The sequence below is a fragment of the Cydia amplana genome, chromosome 8 (assembly GCF_948474715.1).
Source record: "Cydia amplana chromosome 8, ilCydAmpl1.1, whole genome shotgun sequence".
In the NCBI taxonomy this organism is placed as follows: domain Eukaryota; kingdom Metazoa; phylum Arthropoda; class Insecta; order Lepidoptera; family Tortricidae; genus Cydia; species Cydia amplana.
This window is the reverse complement of record NC_086076.1, coordinates 11,100,889-11,124,139: the sequence shown is the minus strand read 5'-3', so window position 1 is coordinate 11,124,139 and position 23,251 is coordinate 11,100,889. Positions and strand designations below refer to the sequence as shown.

General features: G+C 36.9%; 2 protein-coding genes across 2 annotated transcripts in view; one reads left to right on the top strand and one right to left on the bottom strand.

Annotated features, from left to right (window-relative positions):
- Nucleotides 1–23,251, bottom strand: part of LOC134650059 (dedicator of cytokinesis protein 4) — a 78,666-nt gene that overhangs the window by 47,993 nt on the left and 7,422 nt on the right. The window lies entirely within an intron of this gene.
- Nucleotides 1,737–22,950, top strand: LOC134650058 (innexin inx3). Its single transcript, XM_063504881.1, has 9 exons — nt 1,737–2,020; nt 6,573–6,745; nt 17,377–17,591; nt 18,343–18,465; nt 19,117–19,212; nt 19,522–19,632; nt 19,965–20,101; nt 20,687–20,834; nt 21,243–22,950. The coding sequence occupies exons 2-9, from the start codon at nt 6,583–6,585 to the stop codon at nt 21,426–21,428; spliced, it is 1,179 nt and encodes a 392-aa protein (XP_063360951.1). The 5' UTR covers nt 1,737–2,020; nt 6,573–6,582; the 3' UTR covers nt 21,429–22,950.

Sequence of the window (23,251 nt, the reverse complement as noted above, 5' to 3'; positions counted from 1 at the left end):
ACTTTTATAAAATTGTTGCAAATACAATGATTATAAAGCTATAAGTAACAATTTTACTAGTATTAGCCTAAAGTGAGCAATGTGACCAAAACTTCCCTCGCCATTAGACAAGCGTGTGTTACTCGCCGTTTTCGTACACCTGGATACTTGTAACTTCATAAAATCGGGGTTTGTTGATACAGTTTACTAAAAGAGTCATCAAAATATATTGGTATATTAGGTATCATGAGTCAACAGAACGAGCAGAGATAAAAATCTTATCTGTACTAGACATCGATTGTTATTATATAAATTATGACCAATTTCAAGTTAATATATGCCTATGAGGTTTCGCTAATCATCGTAAATTCAACTTTACGACTTTATGTGCGAAGTGAATCAGTGATTTTGTAAAAGTTAACCGTTAACACTTTATTAAGTAGTATTAAATTTGCGGCTTAGAATTTATGTCATTTTTTTTTAAATCAGTTGAAAAAAAATGGATGATTTAGTACTTTTTAATCTCCCTTGTGAAACAAATTAATAACTAACTACAAAATAAAGAGATAAATTTAAGAAATATTTGAATACGCAGATCAAAAAATAAAATTATCCAAACCGAGTTTATCCAGTTTCCCATGACACATATTTAGATTTTAGAGTCTGTGCGGAAAGAGAAGAGTTGTGAAATGTATGGGATCCAAAACATTCTACGACTCGTTCTCTTTCCGCACAGACTCTAACATACCTGGTCTATTGCTAGCTAGATAAAATAACAGGCATGTTAATCTTATTGTTTATTAGATTTAAACATAGTTAAGTCTCCGGGCTAAAAACTAAATGGATCGTAAAGGAATTTGTAACACTTGTACACAAAAGGGACAAGGTGAACAAGGTGGACTTAGTTCATCGAGCTTTCATAATGATAGGTATAAGGTTCTTGTTGCGATTGGCTCAAGTAATGTATTAAAAATATTATAATGAAAGGAAAAATTTACACACTGAAATAATCAACCGCTTCAGGCTTATATTACGAATAAATATTTACGGTTGCGTTGTCGTTTTGAAAAACCGTCAAAAACTTTGTTTTACGTAAAATCTACATTTTGTTAAAAACACGTCCCGAATACCCTACTTGTCTCTCCTTTTGTACAAGACTACAGTTTTTATGCGACCGATCGGAAATCTGGGGTTTTTTTGAACATGTGGTCAGATGCCTATCCAATGACATGGTCCCACAGCAGACCCACACATTTGGTATGTACTTATGTACTAAGTTATGATAAATTTAGAAAAATAGTCAAATGATGTTAACAAAATAAAATAATTACATATCTTATACATTTAGCGGCTTTCTTTATTTTATTTCCATTTGAACAACCTACAATTGCAATTTTTTTTCGGAGAACGTAATAGGTATATCTTCATCAGTAAGCAGGTCTTCTAGCACGTAAGATAGAAGTCAAATGGCTCATCGAGACAATCAATAGCCCAGGGCTAATTACAGCTCTTAAAACCGGTAATCATAGTCTCATCTAAAAAATGGCATAATGAAACTTCCGACATATTGCTCGTGGAGAAAACGCAAGTACGGTGCGCAGCGCGGTCCAACGCTCGACAGAACTGGTTCAGAGCTACTGACTACTGTGCTACGGTTTTGTTTAAGACAGAGCGCAAGCGACGGTCGCGAGGCGCGAGTGACAAGGACAGGCAGCATGGCTGCGCATACGCAAGTTCGGTAGTGAAAAGGCAGGAGGCCGGCGGACCGATTGCACTGATCCCCCAGTCAGTGTCTCGACCCGCGTGCAGCTGGTGTGCGAGCCAGCCGCCCGGACCACCCGTTTTACTTAACTCATTTTAAATCGTTCCATTATGAAATACTCCGAATCTAAGAAACCAGTGTTCAATTAATATGAGAACGTGCTATTTAAATTAAATGTGAGACCGTATTTTAGTGTTGTGGTTAGACTGTAAACGTGAAATTGTAAGTTTTGAGAAACCGGAGGTGGCGCTAGAAAAATAACTGTTAGGTTTAAAACAGGTAAGTTGTGTCACAAAAGCTTGGTTTTAGGGACGGATCGAGACGCGTAGCTCCTGTCTTCGATGCGAGGAATGCAGTTTGACAGCATAATGGACATATGCGGGAACAAAAGCCTTGTGCATAGTCATCCCTGGTCTTTTTTTTCGCTCGCTTTCTTGTGTTTGAGGTATGTTCTACGACAGTGAGTAATATGGAACCGATACGATGTGTTTAATGAGATGATAGCAGTAATGCTGCGAAATGAGCATAATCTGACTTATCAGGATGAAGTATCTCGCAGGTAGCGCCGTTGTCCCCATTTACCTGTGCGGCAAGCGAAGGGGAAGGGACGCAGCTCCCTTTACCGGGAATATTTGTTTGTATAGAATAGACAAAGCAACTCTAGGTTTAAGTAATGAATGTGTTTCACACCTTGGCCGAGAAAATCATAAAGTTAGAGATCATTGTTCTCGTAAAAAAGGGAGGTTGTGTACAAAAGTAACTTCTCACGCCGACGACTATCGAAAAATCGCCCACATGCCCCGAAACAGGTAGACACTCGAATTTGTGGTAGCACGTGAATTGTCACGGTCCACGGGTCTTTATTGAAGATGTTCCGGCCAAGGACAAGCTAAACAACATATTTAAACTGGTCAATGTTCAGTACCTGCCCATTCACAGCCGATCACCCGGATATAAGCTATTAAAATTTATGAAATCAGTATGCAACGATGAAATAAAGTATATGTAGATGCATTTATACCTACCTACATACGAAATACTCAAAAAGTTATTGTAGCAATAAAGTTTAGTTATCTCTAAAACTAGGTCCTATTTGTTGTTCCTAATGAAAGATCATTACAAGATTTTACTATCTTTGTTTCAAGGGTAATCATACATCGGTTTTATGTCAAGGCAAATAATAAATAGGTACCATAAAACAAAAAACAAACATAAGAAAACCGTACTAAAAATCCTTAGCATTTAAGTGGAGATACAAGTAGGTACATTACCTGCTTTTCCAATAGAGGGTAAGGGTTTCAAATTTTGACAAATTCTGTTAAAAGTTATACTCTAGCATGAACATTTAAGCTAAATATCCTATATAGTCTTAAACACCTGCATTTTGAGCAGCAACACATTTAAATTTCAAATGACAACCAGTGGCGTAGGAATTCGTTTCCCACCGCGCGGTGTGCGAGGTTCTCATCGCTCTGGCCAAAGCATCTTTAACAGGTCACAGTCATTGGACTCATGTCACGGAGCTTGCACCACGCTACCTGCATAACCAATGATTCCGGCGCCTGGTGATAACCTCTCGTTAAATTTTAACAGCCCCATTTTACCCACGAATTCGCAGTTTAGTATTCAATCTGGTGACTTGCGTGGCATTTACTCGTCATTTCGTAGCTGGGTGAGTGCGGGTCTCATCGATAATGGTACGTGTGCAGATAAGACCCTGCTCATTCCGTACGCAGCACACGCGATATCAATTAACCCGCATGTTCCACAATGCGTGCGTTTGTTTGCAACCTTAAGCAACTTTGACCTTAGCTTGATAACAATTATCTTTTTCATGATACACTGTAAAATATTGTTTGGTATAGTATTTTTATATAAGTCGTCAATATGAAGCCTTATGATGTGGTTTATGATTGACCGAGCACCCAATCTCCTTGTATGGCACAAGCTTCATCGAGCTATCGCAACCGCAGAGTACTTATCTATCGTTTCTATACAGCTCCATATAGGTACGTAAGCTTATGACGAAAAACAGGCGTATTCCGTGCGTAACATTCAACAACGGATGCGGTAGAATTGATATCGGGTTATCTTAGCTTATCTCGAACATCGAACATGACTATGAAAGGCAAGTTCGAAGGCGCCCAATCACAAATACAAAGTTCCCATATGAAGCCTGTGATACTAAACGCACGTGATTTTTCTACGAGGTAAACAATGAAAGAGTAACCGGAACAAGCATACGCCGACAACACAGTTAATTGTAGTCGACGTCACTGAATGCGACCCAAACCGAGCGAAGCGTCATACTGCCACTGCCATTCAAAACTTGATGATAGTAAAAATGTTTTAATCAAAGAGATTAATGGCTTGATCGTGATCACTGTTACGTATGCATTTCAACAGAATTGACACTTCTCCATTCACTCGGAACGCGCAAATCTCCAGGTTGCTCAATAATTTCAACCGACCTCGTCGTTCCTGTCATTAGTCACGCTTTTACCGCTCTCTTATTAAGCCTGCAGCTTAAAATAGCCCGTTATTGTCCGAGGAGTATCGATATTGTGTTTTGTCGGCGAGTGACTCCGAGATTCTTTTCCCACGTACGGGTTGTCCATATTGTGTGAGACTGTGTAGACGTGTGATGCTCTGTCGGACGCTCTCATCTGCCGTAATTAGTGTCCATTCAGCGGCGAGTCGACGCGTGCCGGCGCTCTTATATAAGTACAGCAGCTGATTACTTTAACTGGTTATCATTTTGTTAAGTCAGCAATAAGTGTGTGCACTGTGTGGGTTGCTTGCGCCGAGACGGTGCTGTAAGGATATCAATTTATATTTAAACATGAGATCGCTATTCGCGATAAAAATGTTTATTGCTTATCGCAAAATGCTGCGGCAAACTGCGAATGAGACACACTTAAGGTTTAAGAGCTTCGGTAACGAGCATACGAATAAATATGTTACGAGTGACAAAGCAGGTTCAGGGATGGATCCTACCGGCAGCGTGTGCGCCTGTGCCTGTCATAAACGGTGGAATGCTCCCGCACCCCGCGCCCGCGCTGCGCCCGCCCTGTGGCCCTATTATCGGTCACCGCGTTAGCAAACAATGTTCATTTAGGACATGTCACTCCGTCGATATATTCAGAGATATTTTCTCGAAGAAGTTGACGGCATATAATAACTGTAATTTTTGGAGTTATGGTTGAGCTGACTCATGCTACGCTCCGGACTGTAAAGAATTTCCGAAAATTAATCGATTGGCAGATCGCGCCATGCGAATCGGGCAACGTTTGTCGCCGCGCAAACAGGTTTTCGCGTAAAATTCGCGTTGCCACGCGGTGCATCAGCACAGGGTCAGGAGGGTAGGGAGAGATGAGGGGAGGGGGCGGTTGGAAACGCAGGAGGCGCATGAGCAGCGGCCGGTCGACGACCCGCCGCATGCCCTGCGCCGGCGCAACATTCGCCTCTACCGCCGACTATTCTAACACGAACACGACCACGACGTTGGCGAAATTCTTTACAAGAACTGAATTTCCTACAGTGAATCGAAAAGCAAAATGTCCTAAGGTGTAAAATAAAACTCCCCGACAGCACTAAGTCACATACAGAGACAAAACAAAATTTTAATTAAGTTGCAAAAAATCTACTTAAAAGCGAGGTCACTAAATCTGATAAAGTTATTTGTTACTGATGATTATTTCCTACCACTTACTACCACGCTTACGCAAGACTTAATTATAATCTTATTCTGTAACAAGGCATCAAGCAATGATATTCAATTCCAATTGTCCATTAGCCTATGCCCCCTAGTAAACGACCTAAATAGCATAAAGTGCTGGACATGCGATATAGCACAGGAACAGACTTGGCATGCCAAGGTTGGACCCATTAACCACAAATTGTCTCATAGACGTATTCATTTATGAGTTTATCTCAGTAGTAATACAAGAAGACGTAACGGGCGGATTCTAAATAAGTAATGATCGAAATTATGATGCTTAAGGTGTTCGGGCCGGGCCGAAAATATTAGTTTATAAAAAGCGATAGACCCCGAGCGCCTAATGCGAAGCGTGGGCGAGAGGTAGCCGCATCGTTAAATAATGCTGAGAGGTCATTGATTGGGAGACGGCTGTGGATGCTGCACCTATGTGAGCTACAACTACATTCAAACTGTACCTAACTTACGATTTCTAATAGGCTTTTGTTTTTATGCCCAACTACATTCAACAATAGAAGACTGAAAGTTAAATTTAAGATGCTAGCAATTAATGTTGAACGACGAACGACGCTACAGCTGTTTAACACATTGATCCCAATCATATCGGAAAGAGTAAAATATACCGTTTAAAGTTCTAATTTAGTATGGGTAGCGCATGGCACTTGTCACGACTAGGATGCTATGGACGCGTGAATTTATTTATAGTCCCCTTTACTACTGTATTTGTTTATATGATTTGTTAGATTCTCTTGTAACTTATTTACAAAAGTAGTGTATGAATTCCGACGTAGGTACCTACCTACTTTATTTAATTTTTGGTTATATTTATATTAACGAATTCAATATTTTTTGAATTTATTTTCGTCAATAACGAGATAAGATTATATATAGACTTCAAAATCCATGGGATGTTTTGAAAGTTGAAAGTCTATTACCATATCTCTATATCATGAATATTTAATTAAGTTTCAATTAGACTAAATTAAAATAAATTTATTCCGAGATTAGTGTCAATACATATTTGTGATTTACTTGGATCATATCATATCCCTCCTACCCATTATCCATTCATTATCCATGTCGTAAGTACATAAATTTCTTTATTTGTTTCAGCTAATTCAAGATGGCGGTACTTGGTATGGTGTCCGCGGTGGCGGGCTTCGTCAAAGTCCGCTACCTGATCGACAAGGCCGTGATCGACAACATGGTGTTCAGGATGCACTATCGCATCACATCCGCCATGCTGTTCCTGTTTTGTATACTCGTTACGGCCAACAATTTAATTGGTGAGTTGCATTATTTTTACAAGTTTAATTAGGCTAGTTCATAGGTTTGAAACTGGGGGCGCGTCCCATGGGGAAAAGGCAGATACCGCTTTCCAACATTTAGGGGTCGCGATCTAAAATACTCGGGAACCTTTGACCTAGTTGGGAAGTTTGGGGTATCTGGATCAAATCCCGATGAGTGTTAGTAGTTTTGTGATGAGCATGAGCATTTGAGCAGAAATAAATAAGTAATTAACTAGGAACTATAGTGTAATTTATAGAAAAAAATATACGTTGCTACTATTGCTAGCCTTACATAGCGCCGGTGTCAATATATTATTAAAACAAGCGTAGTTTATCCGGGAATAGAAAAAAAAACTGCTGTATTTATTTTCCTTATCAATTATATATCATTAGCTGGGGTAACTTTGTACAAGAAGTTGAACTTATCTATTTTAAGCAAACAACTAGAATTACTCGTGATTTAAAGCGACCTCTTAACCCCAATGAGGTATCGACAGACAATATAACAGTTACATTTTAACCAACACCGAATACCGAAAGTAAAACAAACATTAGGGAATAACGTGAAAGTAGAAACAACATTACTCGTACTTTCGAAACATTAACCAGACATACAGTGAAAGTAATCAATATTCCTTTAACACAAATCGCAAATCTATTGACCTGATGAACTAGACATATAACAATGAATCCGTTCATGAAAGATAACAGTCCGTTGTAACATGAGTCATTTTCAGGTCATTCAGTAGTGGTGCGGAAACGCAGTACGTAACAGTTACCCAAATTGATACGTCATCGGCAAATTGCTGGTACAAACAAAACATGGCCGTTCAAATACGTATGTTGGAGTCACTGAAGCGAATCGGGTCAGTGAACTGCAGCTAGTTAAGGATTTGTCGTGCACCGTCTCAGGTAGCAAGTGCTATTGTTTTAAATTACCAAATCATTCTGTGACAGTGTAGCTAAGTGCGGAAACTTGAGATAGGTAATCATTCAATGTTAACGATTCCATTGTAAATTAAACCGTCAATTATGGAACTATTCCCTTCATGAATATTAACAAGATGATGTCTTTTGTTTGTTAATCATAACTACCTTGCGCATAATCAACTTAGATATAGGTATGTAGACTTGTTTTTAAGACTTTTTTGCAACGTTCGTCATTCGTGTACCTACAGATTTTTCAGTTATTAAATTAAAATAGGTAGTCAAAGAAAGGAGGCTCTGGAAATCCAGCACTGCTTTCTTGCTAAACGGTTAATAAACCCAATTATTTTATGTTCCCCATTAATGTGTATTGGGTACCTACGACGCCCGTTGTTAATAGGGGATTACGAACCTATATACGTTAAATCGGCTCCGCAAAGTAAAAACAGTGCAATAAACTAGCACTATATACTTAAAGAAAAACGCAAAATCTTGTGCCCTATATAACAATAGTGGTTTGTGTTACAAGGGATCAAAATGATATATTTCCGTCAAGGGCGTACATTGAATCCTGAATGAAGCGATGGATTCTACAATTCTAAAGTAGAATCCTGAGCGCAATGAGGGATTCAAGTGTTAACGCCCAAGACGAAATAATTTTGATAGGTACCGTGTGACACATACTGCTTTTCACATCAACTATGAGGAAAATAAAAAAATCTTAGTGTTGACACAATCTGATGCTTAAACAGATTATTTAAGCTAAATAAATGTGCAAAATAATGTAAAAATAGTGTGCTTGAACAGAAAAGTGCCACTTTGATCCCTCCTAGCAGGGAGGAAAAGTGCCACTTTGATCCCTCCTAGCAGGGAAGAAAAAGCTCTTTTCTGAATAGGAGGTGTGAAAAGAATTATTCAGTCAACCAACAGGAAAAATATTTAAATTTTTAACAAAGTTAGCTCACCTATTATATAAATCTTGCCTAGATTATTCTTACTTAACCAATACCTACTTAATCTTTCTTCTTCTTACTTAATTTCAATTATTAAATTAGATAAATTCGTGTGTGTTCACGTTCAAGTGGATGTTCTATCAGCTAGCTACCTACTAGTAGGTAATTAGAGGTTGTTCTGTAGCGCCGCAGTGAAGTGGCAACAAAGGCGGGAACTCGAGTATACCGTGTTTATGTTCGCGTTATCGCATGCCCCTCGTTCAGCCGATGTAAACAGATTCGGTAATAGCCACTTATGAAATACTATATTGTCGTACTATTGTTTGTAACATGTTGCGGCGTGATTATATTATGTCGGTCTTGTGGGTTATTAATTACGACCGTCTTTTTAGATCGTTCGAGCTAAATTCCAAAGTGTAAGAATATATTATGGTATGTATGTATATATATACTCGTACCTACGTAGGTACATAATCCAAATTTATTTTCAACGCAATGCACAGTTTTACCTATTAGTTCTTTAAAATATTACGATATAAAATCGAAAAAAATGCTCATTGATATTTTAGCGGGGCGAGTTACTCTATTCAAAACTTACTATTAAATGATTGCCTAATTTAGCAAATTGCATGAATTAGCCGTGCAATTTAGAATGATATATGATAAGAGACTCGCCATCCGCAATTTGTCTCTAAGTGGCTGTTAATTAACCTAGCTCCTAAAATTGACTTCATCCACTCTAAGATTAAGTACTTTAGTAACTCTCTTAAGAGTGACATGAGATGTCAATTTTGGAACAGGTAATTTAATAAGTGGGCAGTCCTAGATCTACAGATTCATTCATAGATGCCCCCGACTTTCGTATAATTTGTGTTCCACTGCATTTGCACATTTTTAAGCTAAAAATACCTACAAATACATAATCAGGCTGACTGATAGGCAGTCCCTATATTCCAATAACATTATAGAAGTTACCCCGTTCCATTGTCCTAGATCTTCGGATTTATTCATAGATTCCTCCGACCTTCGTATAATTTGTGTTCCACTACGTTTGCACATTTTAAGCTTTAAATACCTACAAATACATAATCGTTGTTGTCCTTAGGACAATGGAATAGGACAACTCCTATAATGTTATTTATTAGGAATATTTGTATATAGGGACTGCCTATCAGTCAGCCTGAAGATCTACAGATTTATTCATAGATGCCTCCGACCTTCGTATAATTAGTTTTCCACTGCGTTTGCACATTTTTAAGCTAAAAATACCTATACAAATACATAATCAGGCTGACTGATAGGCAGTCCCTTTATCCTATATCCCAATAACATTATGGGAGTTGTCCTGTTCTATTATAGTCATTACCAAATCGCAGTTCTGGCAAGAACATCCTGTTTCAAATAAAATATTAATTAGTTAATATAAGATGACGGAGATCTAAGATCGTTGACGACCGGTCTGGCCTAGTGGGTGCCCTGCCGTGAAGCCGATAGTCCCGGGTTTGAATCCTGGTGTGGGCATTTATTCGTGATGACCACGGATATTTGTTCCTGAGTCATGGGTGTTTTTATGTATTTAAGTATTATTAGTATAAATTGATATCGTTGTCTAAGTACCCACAACACAAGCTTGATTATTTATTTATAATATTTATTTAAGATAAGAAACATGAAGACGATTTGAGAACCTTCTGCTTTTTAAAAGTCAGCTATCTTATTAGAGCACTAACCTACTTGTGCAATATGAAACGCTTACTATCACATGTGTAGCGAGGTAGCGACAGTCGGCAATTTCTTTTAAATGTAATGCTGCATATTTTACCTCCAAATGCCACTTGTATTGCAGATTGCAGTTAGTAACACGATGTTTAGAATACTCTGCCCTTACAAGATAGCAACGTTTTAGTTCGTGATCTCTGCCCATAACACGATTAGGTATAAACATGCACATTTGTGCTCCAGGTGTTAATAAGCAAAACAATTGATATCATGTGCGTCAGCCGTTGCTAGGTCGCCTAGATGTAACTGGTTTAATAGTCAAGTAAGCGATACCGACTGTGCCGTTTTGGCATGGAAAGATCAAGCGACATTTCTAATTTGAAAACTTACTAATTTCTTTGTATCTAATGTTGTCCATTAAAATGTATCATGTGTGTAAGTAGTATCGACCTCTCCACTTTTTTTTGGAAAATATTATAGATCGTCTGTGGCCAACAATGGTCTAAATTTTGTACATATAACAATTAAAGTCCATAAGTTATTATGAATAAGGTTTATTTCAAAAACTGACAATGAAGATGTTGCAATGTCCACCAAACAATGATTCTTCCGTTGTTACCTTATGACCTGAATTAATCAAGTACAAGGTAGCAGTTTTTCATATATTATATGAAGATTTGCAGAATATATCGATTCAATTTGAATTCCAAGAAATGATGACCAAGACTTCCTGTTGCGAATTGACTACCTTCCTTCATATAAGGTACTGTTTAGTCATAGGTTTTTATTGTGAATAAGAATATTGAAAATTCATTTTCCAACATTACGAATCTATGACGATGAAGCAAATATTATTCACGTCAGTCTTGCCGGATACATATTCGTATTTAGATAAAAATATATATTTCTCGTAGAGTAAAATGCTTAACAGATATATAATTAATTAGACATCCATCTGTGTAGCCTGTTTGTCTATTTATATACGAGATCAATAATCAAATAAAATTTATAAATGCATCTTTTGTCTAACATACCTTGAGACTTAAATCAGACTTGTGAAGTCTTTCGGACCGTTCAGGTGAGAAGTTTCGAACAGTACTTCTTACACTAGGTACAATCTTGATCACTGTTTGGATTTACAATGATGAAGTCGTCAATAAATTTCAAACGTTGCAAAGTTCTCGGTGACCCAGTAACAGCCGCCTGCAGCTGTGCAACCTGCGAGCGGTCACCTACGGCGATTAAAGCCCTTATCTCGCGTTTTATGTAGGTACCCAGACGAATGTAATTACCATAACAAGAATAACCTGAATCGATTGCACGGTGCTGAAGGTTTGGTGTTATTGGAAACATATTGTAAAGTAGGACATGTCTGGCTGGTATAACCATGCTTGTTATACAGGATTTAGGAGAGGCGGGTACCATAGTGTCTCAATCATTGACGTATATCTCAGGGCTAAGAATGGTGCAGTCTAACGCAACTAGTTGCGACCAATCGCGCGCGTGATGCGAACTCATCAATCAATCGCGTTATAGCGGTGGCACACCGCTGTACTGACCCAATTATTATTGTCCGTAAGGCCTGTCCTGAGATATACGTCAATGCTCTCAATATTAATTAATTAAAAGCTAGAGTCAAGGAAGCGGTTTAGACAGGATCAGCTGAAACGAGATACATATCATCAGCACCATACAAAGTTAACACGTAATTATAGAATAAACATTAAATTAAGGATGTGGGACTAGCTTAGGGTGAGCTAGGGAACGTCGTAAAATATTTACTTCGATGACTTAACTATCGATTACTATCAAGCGATTCGCGTGCTAATTATATCATTAACTTCGAAACGTTCAATCAATGACCATTGCCAAACAGTCAAGCTATTTAGTCCTTTCGTAATCATAACAGAATTTTCGTGATTTCGCTATTGCATTACTTTCTGCAAACTTCGAAAATGATATACCATTTCCTAGAACTTATACATGATATATTTGCATGCTGTCATAGAGAAAAAAATACATAGAGTGCTCACTCCATACATCAGTTCAGACTATTAATTTCAGTGTCTACATCTAGCATCGAGTAGCGGAACTATCAGTACTGCTACTTGACAATAGATGTAGCACCGACCGGAAAGTCTTATCTCAACAGCATAAGACTTTCCGGCTACATCTATTGTCAAGCAGCAGTACTGATAGTTCCGCTACTCGATGCTAGATGCTAATAGTCTTTTTGCTACTAAAACTGATGTATGGAGTGAGCACTCTATGTATTTTTTTCTCTATGATGCTGTGTATAATCGATGCACGTGTAGTTTCAAATATAATTGAAATATAAGCCAGGACAAACACGTTCCAATTCTAAAACATTACTTTATGGCAGTTTGATGACTTCCACTTTTTCCTTCTAAATAAAGCCGTGTGGTAAATGGATTGTCAGCCCCATCTACTTCATGTTTAAATAAGAGATCACAATTGTTTGCACCGACACATACACATACATACGACCGGCAAACACCGCTTCAATATTTATTCGATTCAATATTTTCTTACATACATAAGCGCCATACCCATCTCGCGATAACTGTTTATAAACCTCTCTATAGTATTATCTCTTAATGATTGTAAGCTTCGCTCAGGCCGCTCAGCGTAACACCGAAGTCGAGCACGCGGGGTAATAAATAGCGAGCGCTGATGATAAATGCTCTAACTAATGCCCTAAATACTCGTTATTGCTCAATCAACGCGAGGCGAGTCAGTCAAATTCACACCTAGGCTGTTATTAGTGAGTCATGTAATGTGTCGGGCTAAGACATTGTTTTGAGTGTTTGTTGTACTTTCCTTGTTTGCGAAGGATTTAATTCTTATGATACTGAAGTCACGGGTCCAAATTAGATTATTTTTTAACCGTTTGGCTTAGTTATAAGCACATATATAACTATTCTTGTAGTACCACTTTCAGTACCCACACAACAACTGATTTCTTGCTCATCCTGAACTTGGATTACGGCCGGGACCTTTAAGACTTATGTTTTTGTCATTGATATAGTATAAAGAACTGGATACCCAATCAGCCGCCAAAAATGGCCCCACAAAAGTGATGTCAAAACAGATCATGCATTACTTTTTCGTTTAGTCTTGTTTGAAACGCTCAAATGTGAAGTTGTCAACAATTACGAAATGTGCCGTTAAAATATGTAAAAATAACAATGATAAAGCAAGGAAAAAGGATGGAATGTATTTCTTTCGGTTAGTTCTTTGGATAGCATTACATAATTTATGTAATCTGGTGGTAATTTTATGGTTTTGAATAAATTAATTTGTTAGTACCAAAGAAGGGATGTCAAGGAACAAAATTCTAATGAGTCGATGTGAGGTCAATATTTATTTTTATTTTTATATGGAATTCATAAGAAATAATATTATGTTTAAATTCAAGATTTCCAAGAAAACCTATGCGACGTGCAAAGTGGACTGCTATTTAATTATAGCAAGAGATAGGGGTGATGCAGTTTTAAACAAGGCAAAACGGCACTTGTGTGTTCGGCCCATTTCCCTGTTTCCGACATATACACCACCAATAAGGGCTTATATCGACTAACTGTAAATGCTAAACCTGTCGGAACACAGTGACAACCACAGGATTTTTTTTATAAAGTATAGGTAGACTTTATAAAAAAAATCCAATCAGTATCTATCTAAATTTCCCCGTGCACCCGTGCTATGAGTAAATGTAGATCTTAAATACACAGTTATTTAATAAGTAGAATTTATTTCAAGGAAATTAGTATTTAAAGACGTATACTTACGAATTAAAAATTTAATTTGTTTGAATTTGAACCACGAATTAATTTTATTTGAGCTCCCGATTAAATTAAATTTGTTTTATTTATTACTTCAATTGGTTTTCCTGTACAGTAATACATATTAAAGTGTACCAAAGTGACTCCATTCGTTCATTATTCTCGTTTGACGTTGTTTGACGTAAATACGTTACGTTTAGTGCCATCGGACTAAATTTTTTAACAGTGTTGGTACTTATGTTTGCAAATTTGACACTTAATGCTTACGACATTAAGTTCTTTTCTGTACGAAACATTTACCTTGACTCAAAATTTACGTAAGCGTTTTTATCATCAATGCAAATGGTGCGAAACGTCATTGGGATCCACATTTCTTGACGTTTTTGTTCTGCTTTGTGTGTCTATTTCTTTTATATTAAATCAGTGGTTTTTGTGTGTTTTGAGGCGTGCAATAATATAACTAAGCAACAGGAGTTAGCTAGTAGGTAGGTACTATTACGGCCAAGAAATCATTATAGTTTTATTTAAGCTCCGTTCACTTACTGAGATTTTTATATCCAGAAAAGGCAGACAGGTTAGTTTAGCAACCGCAAGCAACGACAACTTTCTGTAGACAGCATGACCTATCCATAAAAACGTTTATAGCCACGATAGTTGCTGAGAACCAGAGATCAATGAACTCTTAGCAGACTAAGAAATTACAACTTTATTAGGACTAGGAAGTTGTTTAATTGTTACAAGATATTCTAAGATATGATTTACAAATAAACAATTTTTTTTTTTTCAAAAAAAGGGTAACGTTTACAGGTCTTAATGTAAATAAACAGTAGCTTGTTTCACCTTTTCGGCTGTATATAACAGCATGCAAATCCATTAAGGCATCTTAAAAATAATTACATTTGAAAACTTAATGACTATATGAACAACTTTAACATTTGATTAAATTTCGATTTCGTAACAAATGCACACTATCAAAATTTAAAACATGAACATTGTCATAAAAACGGTGCGGCCTCGTAAATATTGGTCACTATCGTTTGCCGCCGGAGGGCAACGCGAAGAACCCACATGTTGCTCATATTTATCATTGCCGATGTGGCATTTAACTTTAAGTCGCGGCTTGACACCATTCTCGGAAACTGACGCAGCATACGTATTTTCAATAAAACTGTGCGCAAGCGTTACTAGTTTACCGCGTTATAAAATACAAACAGTACCATTATGAATACGGGTGTATTCATTCAACTCTTGAAATATTTAAATAAAATTGTTGATTTTATTTAAATATTATAACAGTTGTGACTTCTAGTTCGCTATTGATAAGGGTAGTAGAGTCGGACCAAACCAACTTTGCATGACTGAAGTTGCCCTGACAAAGTGTAACATTGTCATCATATATGGTTAATTTCTATGAAAACGTGATGTGTATAATGACACTTACATTCCTATACCTTGTTCTGTCAAAGTAGGTATCATTTATCTACAGTCTCAAATCAAATTCTTGCCTCTGAAGCATTAAGATCGTGTCTCAAGCAAGTTCTAAGTAAATTCGGTTTGCCGCCGACTGGACATAAACGTTATATTTATAAATTTACGTGCATTCTATAAATACCATGGTAACCCCAGCGGGCAAGGTGATCGAGTCACGGGCGCAATTGTGACGGCAGGGCAGCTGCAGTCATTACAGTATTACTGCCATCCGCCGGTGCAATGTCGAGGTCGAGGGATATCATTATTGCACTATTGCACTATCGGAAACAAGCGAACGACAAAGTATTATATGAACCTTGTTCCCCAGAGAGACAAATCGGCTATGACTATTAAAACCATTTGGTACCATGAAGACTGTAAGGAAAACGCATCTAATGACGTCAATACGAGTAAATGCAAAGATCACCAGGCCGTCTGCTGTGCAAGTTTTTGTTCTTTATCGTTTAACAAACATTCGATGCGACAAATGATAATAACTCACGGAAATGTTTGTTTCGTGTATTTTTTTATTTTATTTAATAATGCTTAGCATTTTTTATAAGAAACTAGTCTGTTGTTATAGTATGAAATTCGCCAAACTTAGAACTTTTAAATTGCGTATGTTAATATTGCTTATATACTACGTACAATATTTTTACCCAGCCACCCGTAAAGATTGGCCGATTTAATACGCGTGTTATTTATGTATCGCCAAAGCAGATTTAAGTAAATTGTAAGAAGGCGTTTAATCATAATTGTACAATGTCGAGGTCATCGGACATAATGAATGATTGCAATCTTACATAGACTTTACGATTGCATTTATTTGCGTCTATTCACAGACTTCTATTAATATTCTATGATGATGCCATAGTTTTTGTCATTCTAGTTCACATACTTTGTTAACTGCTTGCGGCATAAAAGGAACTACTTTTGTGAAGTCTTTGTTCTACTGAGACACTGCTCGGTTTATGTTCTTCCTGTCCATATAAGTAAACCATCATTTAAGTTTAGTTCTACCTATCCTACATCTATGTACCTACCCATAAAAGGTTGACAGTGCTTTCAGTTGTTCTCTGCTATTGTCAAGTCACGAAATGCAGGTGCATACTTCCTTTTTAGTGGGACTGAACATAAACTTTGTCTGTCGGCTGACCCGTTTGTCTAGTTGCGAGTGTTGCGACCCTGAGTATTCGTTGGGTCTGGGAGTTGGCCTTTATAAAGTTGCATAACTAGTACTAAGATGGACGTCGTATGATACGACCCACATTATGTAATTACTAACTAAAATCGTTATAACGTCTGATAAACTGTTTGTCCCGTAATTATATTGATTTAGTTAGTATTTACCAGTTAAGTTTAATACTCGTAGGTATTATAGTAAATACATATTGTAAGTTTCGCGACTAGACGCTTGAAGAAGTAATCCTAAGAGTTCCACTGGCACTCTGGTTAGATAATTCGTTTTTTTTTTTTAAAGTTGACAAAGTAGTATTCTAGGAATAGTTTACTGCGCATAGGGCAACCGGCTTTTTTTTCGTTAGGAATATAATAGTTTTCGACTTGTGATTATACGTGCTCATCACTTGACGAAGGTTATTGTGTGTACCATTGTTCACACTGTTAATTTGCAATACGTAAATTTTACTGCAAACACAAGGTTCACCGATTGTCATTTAAAAGTGTTGCTGTTAGCAAATACAACTACAAAGCCTGTAAATAGCATAATACCTATATGATGTGTTGTTTCTTTCAGGCGACCCAATTTCCTGTATCACCGAAGGCTCGATACCACAGCACGTGTTAAACAACTTCTGCTGGATCACATACACGTTTACACTGCCGTACAGCCCGGCCGTCCAGCACGCCCATCCCGGCGTTAATAATCTTGGCAATGAGAACAATCACGGAGCGGATGACAAACGCATACATGCCTACTATCAATGGGTGCCGTTTATGCTTTTCTTCCAGGTAAGAATGAACTAACAATATATTTGACAATAGTAGTTAGCTTCAATCGATCCATTTATTGGTCTGTTGATCATCCCTAAGAGTAAGGCATTGTCCAACATTAGCAACTTTTATTTAGGGTTTATGTGTAAAGAGACTCTATTCCCCTAATTTCAAGTAGGCGCAGGTCCCAAAATAACTGTTTTCTTACATACTTTATCGACTTGGACAACCAGCCAAGTGAATTTATGTCAGACCGTACTTACGTTTCATTTTAACCTTTGATCGCAAACGACCAATAAAGCAAAGTACTGATGTGTTTTTAGAAGGTTTAAGTAAGGTCGCTAGGTCCATTATCTTAAGTATGGCAGTTTAATAACTATAAAAGTGTATACTGAATATGTATATTAAGTGAACCACTCTCTACGCACCAGAACATGCACGTTTTTGTAAGATGCTCGAAGACATACATAGGTACATGTCGCATAAATACATGCAACTATGACGACATCTTATATTGAATAAACATGAAAACCCGCGCAGTGAAAAGTTCAATGACGAACTAATCACATAGAGGCCCTTCCCTATATTGGCTAGGCGTCTAATCTACGTAAAAAGATAAAAGTTAGTTTGAGTACCATGTGCATGACTACATGTCTGAATATTCAAGAAAAGTGCACGTACCTAATCGTCAACTCGTGCAAATACATGCATTACAAATGTTTAGTCATTAACTGTATTCGTATGACCCATTCGCGTTGTAAATTGTCAGGGTCTCCTGTTCTACATCCCCCACTGGATCTGGAAGAACTGGGAGGAGGGCAAAGTGCGTATGATCTCCGATGGCATACGTGGCACGGTGGCCAACATCTCCGATGACAGGAATAAACGACAGGTAAATGTTTAAAGTCCTAATTACAACATAAAGTAGACTTGAAAACAAGTAAAAGTCAAGTGACCCGTGTTTTTGCTCTTGAGTTTGAAGACGAAACACAAATAGTCCTTTAGACAGTAAGGTTTACTAATTATCTCTAAGTAATGACTCATTAGTAGGTACTCATTAGTAGACACAAGAATAAATGTAAACGGCACCAAGTCACCAAAATTGATATGAACCCTTTTTATTATCTACATCCTAACTCAGGGGTCACCAAATGGCGGACCGCGGTCCGGATCCGCACCGCCGACCAATATATTTTACTTATTTAATAAACTCGAGTAGAAACAGACCGCGATGGTCATAATTATTTTAAAAACCGGACCCCTGAAGAAACTAACTGGTGATGTTCTAACTGTTGTTAGAACATCACCAGTTAGTTTGTATGACGAACACTGAAAATATACCTAGAGACAAAACAAACGAATCCGATTTGATTATGATTTAGATTTGGCATTGTTTTTTAGTCCATACCACCACGTGTTTGGTAAAAAACTAATTCGTTATTGTTTTAGTGATTGTGTTTGGCCTTGGCCTGTTTTTAAAACACTATTGTTATCACGACTATGCAAATAATATAATGTTAAACAAATAATTATCTACTTTCAGAACCGACTCGTCGAATACCTTATAGACACTTTGAACATGCACAACACCTATTCCTTTGGATATTTCTTCTGTGAAGCCTTGAACTTTGTCAATGTTGTAAGTATGGACCATTCACTCAACTAGTACTTAGTATAGTAGTACCGTAACAAAAGTTGCTGCACAGTTTACTACTTTGTAAATGTCGTCATATTAGCAATAAACTTCGCCTTTCCTTTGCAAATATTCGTGTTGGAACTCTTTCCTTAGTATAGTAAAACAAATGAGACGCAGGATCATATTTGCGCAAATAAAACTATAAAGTGAATATCTTCAAGTCCGTACCTACCATCCAACATTAACAATCCAACACATACTACATTAACAAAGAACAAAATGTACTGACATGTATGCACTTATTAATTTCAGGTTGGCAACATCTTCTTCCTAGACAAGTTCCTCAACGGCGCCTTCTTGACATACGGAACTGATGTAGTGAGGTTTTCGAACATGAACCAAGAACAGAGGACAGATCCTATGGTAAAATACATTTTTTTTAACCTATTTTATCCCTAATAGACTCCTTTAGCAACGATACATGCATGAGTGTTATGTTATCGATTCAACTTGTAACCTCTAAATAAGTAATCAATATCGAATTATCGAATTTCAATGCTATAACGCAGCTGCATGTTGGGATACTTATTTGACAAAGACTCATTAGTTATCAACATTAGTTGACTACTTGTACTGTGATTCTAAATCGTAAATCATTTCGTTCATATTTATTTAACACACTATCCGACTACAATTTGCATACTCATACTTCTCTAACTGTTTCACTATGTTTATATTATTGTTGTCAATTCCAGATCGAAGTCTTCCCCAGACTGACGAAGTGTACATTCCACAAATATGGTGCTTCTGGCTCAATTCAGAAACACGACTCACTCTGCATCCTTGCCTTGAACATCCTGAACGAGAAGATATTCATCTTCCTCTGGTTTTGGTAAGTGTACAACTCTTAATTACGAGAAGTTTAAAGACAACTCTAGATTTGGCATAGTATTGATAATTTGATCCCTATTATTAATTAGCAATTTGACATAATACAAGCTCAATTCATCAGCCGACAGATACAATATCTGATTACCTATATGCCATTATAAGTATACTAATTGTTAACGTATAGCTCCTTTGTTCACTTATACTAAACTAATTGTATGATTATATGACTGAAAATCATCAATCAACCGGTCTGTATAAGCCTGTTAGGACATCCTAGAATTTAGGAATTATCTTAGAATATTCTTTTATGAAGGACTGACACAGTGAGAGGTATATACTGTGTAGTCAGATTCCACAGAATCATTATGTAGCGGATGTTGTGTTCCAAAACACTGAAATGATAGAACGAAAATATGGTGTTTATGTAAACAAACCGCCATATTAAAATTGTCTCTGAATGTCAATTTACTAGTGACTGTTTACATAGTTAGCAAGTTCCATAGAATGACACTTTAGACATAACAAGAATTGCTCGTGTAAAGGTATAAGATATGACTGAATGTAGGTACTATTTGACGTGTTTCAGGTTCATCATCCTGTCGATAGTATCGGGGCTGGCGCTAGTGTACTCAGCGGCTGTGATCCTCCTGCCCAGCACCCGTGAACAAATCCTGAAGCGTCGCTTCCGCTTTGGAACGCCGAAGGGTGTCGAGGCTCTTGTTAGAAAGACGCAGGTATGTAGATCAAGTGTTTAGATTATACTTGGTCAACCAGATCTTGACAGTAGAAAAAGGCGGCAAATTTGAAAAATGTAGGCGCGAAGGGATATCGTCCCATAGAAAATTTGAATTTCGCGCCTTTTTTTACTGACAAGATTTGGTTGACCAGCTATAATTTGTTACGATTATTGTTATAAGTTCACGAGTTTGCTATTTAATCTGTAATCCATTCATCAATTACACCGTTAGTTGCATCACCTGACTTATGTTACAAAAAAACGTTTACGATGGGAGGATATTATTGCCCTCTGCATGCAACACTGCACAACTTTTTACATAAATTTTTTTTAGAATCATTCGTCGTTCTATTGAACACGCATATGTTTACCATAAAAATCAAGCGTAATTTTTTTTTTTGAACAGGTGGGTGATTTCCTGCTGCTGCACTTGCTCGGGCAAAACATGTCGATGCGGGTATTCGGCGAGGTCCTGGACGAACTGTCTCGGCGGCTCCACCTCGGGTCCAACCCGCCCTCCGCGCCATCCACCATCGAGATGGCTCCCATATACCCCAATATAGACAAGTTCTCCAAGGAAACAGAGACGTAAGCGACGATATGTTTAAAGTAGTACACAATTTTGTCCAGTAGTCATTTGATATTCGGCATAGTGCCTCTATTATCAAATAATGGGCAGGGAAAGATAATTTTATCTTAATTCTTGGTAAAGAGGCATTCGAAGGAAATGTGTATTACTTTATATTGTAACTGGGTTTATTAATTTAAACCTTTAGATGTTCCAGGTAACGAAAATAGACGGTTCATGACATTCCTTTTTATTAGAATAGAGAAGAAGACGAAAACGTTGACTACGCATGCTAAGAACTAAGCCTCGATTTGCCTTTTTTCTAAGCTTAAGCTTTAACTTTGGGTCTCAATGAAATAAATTAGTGTAAAATATTTTTTCAAAATCGTACGTTGGTATTTTGTGAATAAAATAGTTAATAAATTGAATTTTATAGTGTGAACGGATAGATGTAAGGAGTGATCTAATTGTTACGATGTTTTAAATTGTGTGAGACTGTCGCGTAAAAGACGATGATATATGTGAACTAACACATTGAAATTATCGAATTTTAGTAGTTAGAAATTCAATTATCGTTACAAAACGAAGCAGTTTGTTAACTTTGTGTCTAAGAAAAAAACTCAATCTCAATAAAGATGACTTTGCTAACATAGACGGAAAATCGCAGGGAAGGCCTCTTACAGGGTGGTTTAGACGGAACATGTGAGAGATATTATTCTAGTTCAAATATAATAAAATAACTCCTTTTTAGTTTTAAAATAAGCATATGAAGACTTGTTCTAATATGCAATTAGTGGTATAACTAAATAAATGCTTTTATCTCAATACTTTTGCACTTTAACGAGTAATTCCATATTTTAACATTTTACACCTAATAATTGACGATATTACCTATAATAGACTTAAATTTACACAAAAAAGACGAATACACATATCAGCAGCATGAAATGATATAATTTTACTTTTTACTAGTAATAGGTACAAATTAATTACTTAAGTGGTAGGATTTCGGTGCAAATTATAAGGTACTAAACGTGTAGAGAATATTTTTGTACTCAAGTAAGTGACTCGAAATATTGTGCCATTGTAACAAATCCTTGTTATGCCTTTTTAGATGAAATTGGACACCAGATTTGCATTTCCTGACTTCCTACGATACTTTGTACAATGTTTTCCATTTTAATATCTCGAATGTTTTATGCAAATGATATACTTAGTTGTAGTTTATATTATTTTCAGTCATTTTAGCCATATTCTTAAGAGTAAGATAATCATTTTGAAAGAATGTCCTACATTTCCCTGTATAATAAGTTGTAGTAAGACTTTACTATTTCAGTTTTAGCAGTATGCCTGTGACATTAACTATATTATTTTACTTTACTACATAAACAAGATATTGTTTTTATTATTTCATGGTAAATACCTGTAGCCGATCATTGCGTACAATTATGTAAGAAAGACTGCTACTGTGAAAGTGTGTACACATTTTCACGTAGTTTCTATGTAGTTTGGTTATATTTTCTTTCAAATAAACGAATTAAAAGTTTTCATCTTATTTATTTCGTGTTAACCCCAATAAACCACCACCGATTATTATTATTTACAACGAACAAAGTGTTGTCTTAAGCAATAAATATGTTTTTAGCAAGCTTATGGTAGTAAGTGGTAATAATAAAATAGTTTCCAATGCTCTGTCATCTAAGTAGATCAGTTACGTCAGAAAATAAGGGTAAGGGACCACTTTACTGATTACAGTAGAAGTTTCAATGTTCAGCGTGAAAAGTTCTAGTAATTTTACCAATATTCAAGATGCTATAAAGTGAGGGCATCAGCCGTCGATAACCCTA